We start from the raw sequence: 12,493 nt of genomic DNA on the forward strand, positions 1-12,493 counted from the left end.
TACAATATCTGACTCAATCAAGGCATTAGAGAAGGCAGTACCATTACTAACTACTTATTTACAGGAAAAAAAAAGGCTATAAACCTACAGTAAGTACAAAGACCACAGCTTCAGTTAAATTCCTGGGTGTTATCTGGTCATGTAAGACTAAGGTCTCACCCAGCACAATCACAGATAAGGTCCAAGCATTCCCAGTTCCAAAGAAATTGCAAGGGTTCTTTAGTATATTAAAATACTGGCAATCCTTTACACCCCTCTTAGCACAATTGCCAGAAACTCTATATCAATTAAAAAAAAAGGCTTAATATGGGATTGGGATAAAATGGAACAAGAAGCTTTTCAGCAGGCAAAAATAGCCGTCAAACAGGCCCATTTGCTGGGTATATTTGATCCAATGCTTACAGATGAACTAGTTGAGCATGTAACTCAAGAAGGTTTCAGCTGGGTGTTGTGGGAGTGCCAGAGTTCCATTCAAACTTTGGTTGGGTTCTGGTCACAGGTTTGGCATGAAGCAGAAGAAAGAAAGAAGTGTGGTTGAAAAGTAGTAAGCTGCTACCAATTCTGCATTAGAATTCTACTAGGTAGTAGAACCAATTACTCAAACTGAAGAGGTTACCTAGGCCTGGATAAAAGATCTAAGCCATATTCCTAAGACAGAAGTGGCCCAACCACAAACACTGGCATGCTGTGTCACCTGTCTGAGTCAGAGAGCTGCCACATACCATCCCCTGACTGAAATGATATGATTCCAAGAGGGAGATAGGCAAAGTAGCCAGTAGGATGAACTACAAGCTGTGTGGATGGCTATAACTCAACAGCTGGGCAGTGAACATCTGCATGGATATTTAGGCAGTCTACCAAGGATTCATGCTCTGGATAGCACAGTGGGCCCTCAGGATTGGACAATCCACACCCAACCTGGGGCAAAGATGCGGGTTGATATATGGAATATGGTTAGGCACAGGAATGTATGAGCATACCACATCTCTGGACAATAACCATTACAGTCTCCAGGCAGTGATGAAGCTGACACACTGGCTTGTCTTAAATAGCTAGGAAATCAGCAGAAGACATCACTCGCTGGCTGCATATGAAACTACATCATGCAGGACAGAAAACCGTGTGGGCAGCAGCTAAGGCATGGGGGATGCCCATACGGTTACTGGATACTGTTCGGGCATATCAGGACTGTGACACTTGCTAATGAATTAGACCAAGACCTCTGCCGGAAACTCCCAACTTACTAGAGGGCACAACCCTTCAAAGCAATGGCAGAAGAATTATACAGGTCCTCTTCCTTGATCTGAGGGGGCCAAATATGCCCTAACCTGTGTTGATAGAGCAAGTGGTTGACGCAAGCATATTCTGTACCAAAAACAAACCAAACCTATACCATTAAAGCACTAATGAGGTCAGTGGTATCATACAGGACTTCTGAGGTTGGTGACCAAGACGGTGACCAAGGTACACATTTCACAGGTGCAACTGTGCAGAATTGGACCAAAGAGAACACTGAATAGAGGTTTCACCTGCCTTATAATCCAAGGGGAACATATAATATATGCATATACCAAGGGTATAATAAAAAGACATAATGGCATCCTGAAGGCTGCTGTAAAGACAAAATCAGCCTTTGCAAGGGTAGATCCAAAAGCTTTCTGAAACCATGTGGGACTTGAGTGAGAGACCAAGGAATGGCAGACCCAGTGCTTTAGAATGTTGCAGACAACTTGGGCCTCCTCACTGAGGATACAAATTACAGGCAAGGACACCTCCCTCAAGCCACAGGTTGGCACCATGAAAATCTTCTGCTCCCTGCCCCTGAGGACCTAGAGCCTGGGAAACACAAGGTAAAATGGCCTTGGAAGGTGCAAGAAGGACCAAAATGGTGTGGTCTCTTGCACCTTGGGAGAGATTGTTGGAGGCTGGAGAATGAGCAAACCCTCCAGTAGTTGGTACATGGCCAGAAGAAGTAGTAACTGACACCCTGACTTTCACCACAAAGGGGACATTAATCATGACCATGTGGAAAACTAGAACCTCCTCTTTGGTACCTGATATAGTGAGCTAGCCACAGTTATCAGGCCAAAAGATGTGGTATCGAAGACCAGGACATGCCTTGGTACAGGTGGAGGTGTTAACTCAAGACCAAAATATGGTCTGTAACCTGCTGTGAAGGGTAGGCCTATCTCTCTGCATACCTATTAAACATCTTTATTACTAAGTTCACTGGACAACAGGGAGGAGCAACACCACTCCAGCATACTCCAGTGTCCAAGAGAAAACACTGTGACATCCACTGGTGGACTTAGGAACATTTGGGAACCTATGAACTTGAACCTGAACTGCTACTGCTCCTTGAAGCTACACCTTCAGAAGGAGCATCAAGTACTGGCCCAGCAGAACCATGAAAAAGATTGGTGATAATCATCTTCAGTGCCTTAACATTATACCTCATGATGGGTATGTCTGTCACGATGTACACTGTATTTTGATCCATCGAAACAGCTCAGCTCACCCCTACCTGCTTTGTCATTGGTTCATGCTGTGAAGGGGTGGAATGCAGTGGAATTGCCAAGTAACAGCCTGAACCAGTACATGAGCACCTGAGTGACTGGAGCAGCAGAACCAAGATCCATCCTTCCTGTCTCACTCTCTGTGTGTTTCTGGCTGTGATTTCAGGAGCATGTAAGCACTCAGAGCCTGTGCGGTTTGTCCCCCCACCTTCCCATGTGCCATAATTCAATCCAGAGAAGGTTGCATTCCTGAGTTCACTCTTTTTCTGAACTGTTACTGTGAGGTGTAAGTTAATTTCTCTGTTGTTGTTTTCATGTGCTGTAGTGACTGTATCTTGAATACAGGCTCTATCTATTGCTTTTGTTTGCTCTACAGCAAATGTATCTCTTTGCTCTGCAGGTAATATATCTTTGTCAGCTGGGCACTGGCAGCTCCAAAAATGGGAATGGAGTGCAACTGGAGGCTCACTGCTGAACAAGAGCAGCATCCTGGTGACACAGGACATACAAGGGGCTTTAGGTGGAGAGTCTTCACCGGCAGCATGATGAGATGGCATGGAGAGCACTAGTAGGAGGGGGGCATGGTGCTGGGGAGAGCTGGCCAGCTGGCCCTGAGCACCTACAGCCTAAGCGCTGCAGTTCCTCTAGACAGTAGAAGAGACCATGGAATGGTAGACTGGAAATCTCACAAATCACCACCTGAGAGCAGGAGTGTATATGTTATTTTTTCTTGTGTAATTGCTAAATATGTACTATCTGTGTGAATATAATCTGTTGAAACTTGTCAATCTACCATAAAGTGTGGCCATTATACATTGTAGAGAACATAAGAAAGGTAACTGTACAGGAAATTGGAAATAAGATGGCGGATCAGATGACAAAACAGGCAGTTGAAAAAAGAAAAGAAACTGGTGTTCTAACTTTAATTCCAGATGGTAAATTTTGAATCCCTGAACTTGAGTTAGAACCTGTAAAGACAATAGAAATTCTAGAGACAATAAGAATTTCCTTAACAATTTAGAAGCAAACCAATGGATGAGTATATACATCTGGTGGACATGTTGTTGTGCCCTTGAGCATCTTATGGAAACTGGTTCTAAGGGAACATAATAAAACACACCGGGGAGCAAATGCTCTTTACAAGTACCTGAGTAAGTTAATTGTCGGTTGTAATTTGTATACCACAGTGAAACAGGTTACTCAACAGTGTGAAATTTGTTTGAAGAACAATCCTAATACTAAGAATAAAGTACAAGTGGGGTCTTTCAGGAAAGGGAACATTCCAGGACAACAATGACAAATAGATTTTTCAGAACTCCCTAGAAAAAGGGGGTATTGGTTCTTATTGGTACTGACAGACAGGTTTTCAGGTTGGCCAGAAACCTTTTCTTGTAAAACAAATAAGGTGAGAGAAGTACATGAATATTATTAAATGAAATAATACCCTGAACTGGAGTACCTGCCATGATATTGTCATTTCTGTGAGCAAGTGGCACAACAGGTCAGCAAGATATTGAGAATTGACTGGCACATGCCTTATAGACTACAAGGAAGTAGACAGGTAGAAAAGATGAACATTTGATAAAATTTGTCAGGAAGATAAATAATACTGGTATCAAGCCCTCCCCGTTGCCTTAATGAGAATTAGGTTAAAATCAAAATCTAAGGAGAGTTTGAGTCCTTTTGAAATTCTGTACAGAGAGCAGTGGACATCAGAACCATGGGGCCAACGGTCCTGAAGTTTACTTGATGTTTGTGACTGCACTTGTTGTAAGTATACTGACTTGTGTTGTTGCCTTTGCCCCAGGGTGGCTAATTGTACACATTTCCCGAGGACAAAGTGGCACAGACTTCCATAATGCCACTCTAGATGGAGTGAATTGTACTTGGTAGAAACCCGCCTAATGGAGGCAAGAAGTTTGTGTAATGTGGCTTGATAGCCAAGGTTATGGTGAAAGGAGACAAGAATGTTACATGCTGTGCTTACAAAGGATTGGGTACCTCTCCATGTGTAAAGGTTAAGAATGCTGCAGGCTTAAAATAGACAAATAGAAACTATGCATTTAGAACCCATTCCTCATGGGAAATGGTAGAATGCATGGGACATTCAGTAGGAGGGATAAACACAATCACAGTGCTGAGTCAGAAACACGTCATGAGAACTGAACAGAACCAACAATTATCCTCAGCTTCTATCAGTGTGACTCAAAAACAGGGAAAAAAAACATTCTATGATTTAACATTACATTCCCAAAAACTCCATACTGAAGAACAAAAAAAGCATGATATCATACTTTGATGGGAGGAGTTGGAACTGGTACAGGTATATTAAACTCAGTAGATCTAGAAACAAAAAGAAATAGCCTGGAGAAAAAACGATTTGAAGTAGGACAGTCAATCCCAATACAAGCAGATTGGTTTCCCACAACTTTGATTCCACATTTTAAGCCCTGAAGTATGATGACCAGTTTTTACAATTATTTAACCAAACTATAATTGCTTCTAGAAATTGATTCAATTGGACAGTATGCACCATTCAGATTATTTATCAGATTCAACAAAAATACAGGGTTTGATCTTATCTAATGAGTAATAATGAATGCATGTGGAAACAATTGTTTGGAAGGTGGATTAACCAGAATCATGGGCTCAAATCCTATCTGCAGTATGTGAAATATGCAGATGGTTGCTGCATAGGGAAGATTGTTTACTATAACATGACTAAACCTGAAATAATGTGTAAGTGCATAACTCTGCCCTCCCTATTTTTACGTGAATATTGAATCCTTCACCTATAAGGCCAAGAAGGCTAATGGCATCCAGGCTGGTATCAGAACTAGTGTTGCCAGCAGGAGCAGGGAAGTGATAATCCCTTTGTACTCAGCACTAGAGGGCCCACACTTTCAGTAGTGTGTTCACTTTTGGGCCTCTCACTACAAGAAAGATATTCTGGCCCTGGACTATTTTCAGAGAAGGCCAGTGAGGCTAGTGAGGGATCTGAAGCACAAGCCTTATGAGGAATGGCTGACAAAAGAGGGATTGTTTATTTTGGAGAAGAGGAGGCTCAGGGGAGATGTTATTTGCTCTCTACAACTATCTAAGGGAAGGTTGTGGTGAGATGGCAGTTGGCCTTTTCTCCCATGTAACTAGTGACAGGAATAGAGGGAATGGCACCAGGGGAGATTCAGAATGGATGTTAGGAAATATTTCTTCACAAAGAGAGTTCTCAGGTGCTGGAACAGGCTGCTCAGAGAAGTGGTAGAGTCACCGGCCTTGGAGGTGTTCAAGAAATGTTTGTTGTTGTACTGAGGGTCATAGATTAGTGGGAAATATTGGAGATAGGTGGATGGCTGGACCAGATGGTCTTGCAGGTCTTTTCCTATCTTGATGATTCTATGATTCTTTGATAGTTCATAAGGTTGTAGATTTCCTTTAGATCTTGGACTGCCTATCTTTGTTGAGTTCAGGTCTAAAATATTAACTTGATTTTGGTAAAAGAATGAGGAAAAAGAATTTCTCTAATCTCTAATCTCAATAAATTTACTTATTGTTCATACATGTATTTCAAAACACATATGCAGTGTAATATTCTTGGGTTTTTGTTTGTTTCAAACATAGGATTGACTGTGCTTGTAAAAAATAAATAAAATAAAAATAAAATAAAATAAAATAAAACTAAACAAAGGATACCTGCTATTCAGCATTCAAATTCATGTTAAATAATTGATACAGTTTATCATGTAAATCCCTTCATCTAAGATCCTTAGATACCAACAAGCAGTTCTATTTGTTTTTATTTCATAATAATTTTCTTTTTTTTCATTGATTGTCAGTCAGGAAAATACAAAAAATAACATCATTAAAAATATTCATTAGTGCAATGTCATCAAATATTACTGAATTCAAAAGTATTTGTTTTTGAAATCTCAACACTGAACCATCCTTTTATCAAGAGAACTGCCTATCTCGACTTCTACTCCTCTTTTTTTTTTTTTTTTTTTTGCTATCAAGTTATAACTTTCATGAGTAAAACAGTCATGTACATGCAATCTGACACATTACTTTAATTAATTATTGTTCCTGTTATCATTATCATCATTACTTTAAAGGGAAAGAACTTTAATTTGTTTCTTGGTATAATTAACTTTTGTACAATATAATTAACTTCAAAAAGTCATTTTACTGAGAAGATCAAAACAGTCCATTTTAAATTGTGGCTTACACAATGCAGCAGCCTGCATTTCACAGGGGAGACACGGCACTAAACATGTTTGTATAACACAATTTTGGTCAATATTTACTACTCCATTTTAAAATACATGAAAATCTAGCCTATTTCATATTCCTTTTGGTAATATTTATTATATTTTCCATCAAGCAGATGAGGCAGGAAACCAGCATGATTGAGAAAGGATATGATGGTTAAACTAGGGATTAAAAGGAAATGTACAGGCAATGGAAACAGGGATGAGTGACCTGGAAAGAATACAGAGACACTGGATGTGCATAGATGATCTTAGGAAAGGTAAGGCATAGATTGAACTTGGTGAGGAATGTGAAAAATGACAAGTGATTCCACAGCTAGGTTGGTCAGAAGACCAAAGTGAATGTACTCCCTCCAATATATAAGAAGGGAAAAGAGTCAACAGCAGACTTGGAGAAGGTGAAGGTGCTCAACAAGTCCTTTGCCTCACTCTTCACTGGCAGTCAGGCTTCCTGCACCTCTCATGTCCCTGAACCTGTAAGTGGAGGGTGAGGCTGTAAAACCCCTCCCACTGTAGGAGAAGAGCATGTCTGAGATCATCTCATACGGCTGAATGTATACAAGAAAGATGCTCCAGTTCCCTAATAATCTCCACAGGACTCTCTTAGGAAGTTCCCTGTCTTTCTTGAACCAGAGTGCCCTGAATGTGACACAGAACTTCAGATATGGCCTCACCAGTGCAGATTAGAGACTTGCTGGTCATGCTTTTCCTTAATGCATCCCAGTGTACCACTGACCACTTTGGCCAAAAGGGCACATTGCTGGCTCATGGCCAACCTGTCATCCACCAGGACACTTCTTCTCTGCAAAGCTCTTCTCTAGGAGGTCAGCCCCTAATCTATTCTGATGCATTTGATTATTCCTCCATAGGTGAAAAACCCTACATTTACCCCTGTTGAACCACATTAGATTTCTCTCCTCCCAAGGTTCCAACCTCTCCTATACATGGCAGCAGAGCCTTGTAGTGTGTCAGCCACTCTGTCTAGCTTTGTATCATCAGCAAACTTCTGAGGTTGCATTCTATCGCTACATCCAGACCACTGATGAAGATGCTGAACAGCTCTGACCCCTGGAGAACACTGCTAGCTACAGTTTCCACCTAGACTTTGCACCACTGATCACAATCTTCTGAGCTCTTCCAGTTCTCAATCCACCCCACTCTCTACTCATCTATCCCACACTTCCTAAGCTTACCTTCCAGGACTGTTTCTGGAAACAGTCAAAAGCCTTGCTGAAGTCAAGGTACACAAAGTCCACTGTTCTCCCCTTGTCTGCCCAGGTAGTCCATAACATCATAGAAGACTACCAGCTTGGTCAAGCATGATTTTCCATTTGTGAATACATGTTGACTACTCCTGGTAAGCTTTTCTTCCACTTGCTTTGACATGACATCCAGAATAGGCTGTTCTATCACCTTCCCAGAGATCTGTTTTCCCAGTCAGTGAAGCCAGCTGGGTTTCCTAGCTCCTCCTCCTTGACCTTTTTGAAGACTGGAGTGACAGTGCATTTACACCAGTCCTCAGGCACCTGTTCCATTCTCCATGACCATTCAGAGATGAAAGAGAATGCACTGGCAGTCATCTGCCAGCTCGCTCTGTAGTTGTGAGTGCATCCCACCAGAACCAATGGATTTGTGTATTGATCTCTTGGTGATCTCTAACCAGATCCTTCTCAAACAAGGGGAAAGCTTTATTTCTCCAGATTCTCTCTTACCTCCGTGTTCTGGGATTACTGAAAGGCACTATTAGCAATGAAGACTGGAAGCAAAGAAAGCATGCAGTAACTTCTCCTCAGTGTCCTCCATTTTCAGATCATCTGCCTCATCTCATTCAGTAGTGAACCCACATTATTCAACATCTTCCTTTTGCTATTGAAAGAAGCCCTTCTTGCTGTCCTTGACCTCCATCATCAGATTCAAATCCAATTGGGCTTCAGACTTCCTTGTTGCATCCCTGCATGCTCTGATAATGTTCTTATATTCCTCTAAAACTGTCCTAGTATTTTTTCCATATTCTGTAAAAGTTACTCCTTCTGTAGCAGGCGTAGCGAGGACACGGTGTGTGACGGGGTCAGGTTCCCTATGCTCAGGGCTTGCCAGGTGCTGTCCCACGATAGGACAGCGTGAATGCAAGGGGTGTAGACAAAGCAGGGACGAGAATATTTAAGTGCCTGCTACATTTTAATAAACGCCATTTTGCTTCACCTATACTTGGGGTCTGTGTGAGCATTTGGCCCCGACCTGGTATGGGGTCGGTTTCGCTGGCAAAGCAGCACCTTATGGGGTGGAAAACGAGTGTTGCAGAGAGAACGGCAACAAATGGTGACCCCGACGTGATCTGCCCTGTGAGTAGTAGCTGCCCGGCGTGCCCGTAAGGCGGTGGAACCTGTGAGGTGGCGGCAGGTCGCCTGCGGAAGACACACTGCGGTGGAACCTGTGAGGTGGCGGCAGGTCGCGTGTGTAATTATGGATCAAGTAATTAAGGTACTTTTATATTTTTGTAAAACTTATTGCGGTAAAACCGTTCCTTCTAAGAAGGAGATTGCGGCCGTGTTATCGCGGCTAGAAAAGGAGGGTGAGCTGGACTCCCCTCAACAGGTGCTCGATTCAAATAAGTGGGACTCACTTACTTCGGCGCTGTGCCAGCGCGCCATGTCCGACCAAAAAGCCTCAGAGCTTAAAACGTGGGGCTTGATACTTGAGGCTCTTAAAGCGGCAAAGGCAGAAGGAGGGTTCGGGGAGGACCGGAGCGCGACGGGGGCTGCCGGGAGCAGGTCTTTGCTTTCTCATAGATCCAGCGAGGCAAAGATGGCGCCGACGGCGGAGAGCAGAGGCGGAGAGACGGAGAAGAAGGAGTCGCCGAGTCAGTCATGTGAGCCGACAGCCCCGCCCCCGCCTTACCCTGCTCCGTCTTTATGCCCTTCTTTGGAGAAAACGTCTCAGCCAGAACCGCCCCTTGAAGAACGCGATAGGGCGGTAGGCGGAGCGCGCCGGTGTGGGAGCCCGCACCCGGGAGGGAGCCCGCGCCGGTGGGGGGGCCCGGTTACTGACTGGGCTAAAATTAAAGAGGCAGCAGAAGAAAAGGGCTTAGCGAATCCAGCTGCGTTTCCGGTTGTAGCCTCAGAAAACGGCCCAATTTGGGTTCCTTTAGACCCGAAAGGGATCACGAGGGTGCTTGAGGCAGTTGAGAAAAAGGGTTTGAAATCCCCCTTGACAATGAATGCCCTCGAGAATCTTACTGCACAGGGGCCTCTCCTACCCTATGATATAGAGAATTTGATGCGTATGGTTTTGAAGCCGGTGCAGTATACATTGTGGAAGGAGGAGTGGCAGGCCCGGCTTAGACAATTATTGGTTACAGCGCAAAACGATCCAGCTAACGTATTACACAACTCCGACCTTCAGAGATTGATGGGTAGCGCACCAGGTCTGTTAACTGCCCAGGCACAAGTTATCCACCTGAGACCTGGGGAATTAATTGCTACATCTGACGCCGCTTTAGAGGCGTTTAGAAGGCTCGCAAGGAATGCAGAGCCCTCTACCCCGTGGACAGAAATTACACAGGGCCCCACGGAGTCATTTCAGGATTTTGCAAATAGGCTGATAAAGGCCGTAGAAGGGTCAGACCTTCCTAGGGCGGTCCATAGCCCTGTTATTCTGGACTGCCTTTATCAAAAGTCGAACGGGGATGTACGCGCTTTGCTAAGAGCGGCGCCGGAAAAGTTTCACACCCCCGGTGAGGCCATCAAGTATATCGTAGAGAAACAAAAGTCAAATCCGTCTGTGGCAGGTGAGGTTGCTGCCGCAGTGACTGGAGTGATGATGGCGCACGGGGGCTTTGGTTATCATCACCCCGGCTATCCGGCAGTGGATCAAGAGGCTCAAGGCCCATGTTTTAGGTGCAGCCAGTGGGGCCATATCAGGGCCCAGTGTAGGGCCAGAATAGAGGGTATGCTGCTGTAAAACATGTCAATACGGGAAGTGTCATGTGGATCCCGGCGAGAAAGGTCAAACCAGATCTGATGAAAGAGAACAATAACGAGGGACTCTGAGTTTTGCAGGTATGGCTCCTGTTAACACCGAAGTAGAAGGAGACAGCCCAGGAACCCCAAAAGAAGGCCGGGAGAAGCGTGGAGGAAGACTCAACCGTTGCTGCCAACGAGAAAACGCGTTTCTATCAGGCGAATGTTATGTTTAGTGTGTGTGGTGGTTATTGCTTTATCACAGGGAGCGAGGGTATTCACTTTTGTCACTGTCAGGGAATTCACCTTTTGTCACTGTCAGGGAATTTACGGGTTACTTAGGTAAATAAGATGAGCCAAAACAACTTTTGCTTTAGTTTGCAATCGGCTACCTCACTCTTTTGCACTTGCCTAATGGGCATTTCTCAATACATGTTAGAAGCCTTTGTTAGGTACACTACAAACCATTCCAGCTGCCGTAACAACACCGATCTAGCTAGCCAAACGGCATGTTTGATAAAATCTCTGAACGACCCTGGGGTTGCTGCAGCACAGAGCTTGGCTCAGATAGAACGCCTAGCATGTTGGTCAGTTAAGCAGGCGAATTTAACAACATTAGTATTGAATGCGATGCTAGAGGACACAAACAGCATTCAGCATGCGGTGCTGCAAAACAAAGCAGCCATCGACTTCTTGCTCCTGGCACAGGGGCATGAATGTGAAGACCTAGAAGGAATGTGTTGCTTCAATCTTAGCGACCACAGCGTATCCATCCATAAAGCGCTGAAAGCCCTGCGAGACCATACGGAGAGGATCCAGGTGGACGACGACCCCATCGGAGACGGGTTCAAGAAGACGTTTGGCAACTTCGGGAGTTGGATTGCGAAGATCGTTAAGGACATAGTATTAGCACTCTTAGTAATTGTGTGTATTGCCACTATTCTGCCGTGTGTGATTATGTGCTTTCAGAATTGCTTGCTAAGGATTATGTAGTAGCTTAGGGACCAATGCATAGAGTATAGAGTATCACAGGTATCGGGAACAATTGTAGCGTTTGCGTTCGCGCTGTTACGGGATATTACTGAGCATAGGGAGGGGGAGATGTAGCAGGCGTAGCGAGGACACGGTGTGTGACGGGGTCAGGTTCCCTATGCTCAGGGCTTGCCAGGTGCTGTCCCACGATAGGACAGCGTGAATGCAAGGGGTGTAGACAAAGCAGGGACGAGAATATTTAAGTGCCTGCTACATTTTAATAAACGCCATTTTGGCCCCGACCTGGTATGGGGTCGGTTTCGCTGGCAAAGCAGCACCTTATGGGGTGGAAAACGAGTGTTGCAGAGAGAACGGCAACACCTTCCATTTGAGTTTTTTTCCATGAGCTCCTTGCTCATCCATACAGGTCCCTTGCTACCTTTGCTTGATCTGTTATTCATGGGGGCGCACCAATCTTGGGCCTGGATATGGTGATCCTTGAAATGTCAGCAAGCTCTCTTGAGCCCCATTATATTCCAGTGTTCTAATCACAGAATCATAGAATCATAGAATTATAGAATCATGGAAACATAGAATGTCTTGGGTTGGAATGGACTTCAAGCATCATCAGTTTCCAAAACTTCTGGCACTGGCAAGATTGTCAGCCGCTACATCAAGAAGTAGATCAGATTGCCCAGGGCCTTAAACACCTTCAGGGACAGGGCATCCACGGCCTTTCTGGGCAAGACCTCACCACTCTCATAATGAAGAACTTCCCCTC

General features: G+C 44.3%; 1 protein-coding gene across 1 annotated transcript; it reads left to right on the top strand.

Annotated features, from left to right (window-relative positions):
• The first annotated feature begins 8,824 nt into the window (after window positions 1-8,824).
• LOC149912682 (uncharacterized) lies at window positions 8,825-12,001 on the top strand. Its single transcript, XM_090131706.1, has 3 exons — window positions 8,825-9,022; window positions 9,132-10,959; window positions 11,449-12,001. The coding sequence occupies exon 2, from the start codon at window positions 9,245-9,247 to the stop codon at window positions 10,739-10,741; it is 1,497 nt and encodes a 498-aa protein (XP_089987832.1). The 5' UTR covers window positions 8,825-9,022; window positions 9,132-9,244; the 3' UTR covers window positions 10,742-10,959; window positions 11,449-12,001.
• Window positions 12,002-12,493: the final 492 nt, after the last annotated feature.

Source organism: Phasianus colchicus, chromosome Z (genome assembly GCF_987193195.1).
Source record: "Phasianus colchicus chromosome Z, bPhaCol1.hap1.1, whole genome shotgun sequence".
Lineage (NCBI taxonomy): Eukaryota > Metazoa > Chordata > Aves > Galliformes > Phasianidae > Phasianus > Phasianus colchicus.

Bases quoted from the DNA above. Each gene is read 5' to 3' on its own strand.
- LOC149912682 (XM_090131706.1), top strand. From the start codon at position 9,245: ATGGATCAAGTAATTAAGGTACTTTTATATTTTTGTAAAACTTATTGC.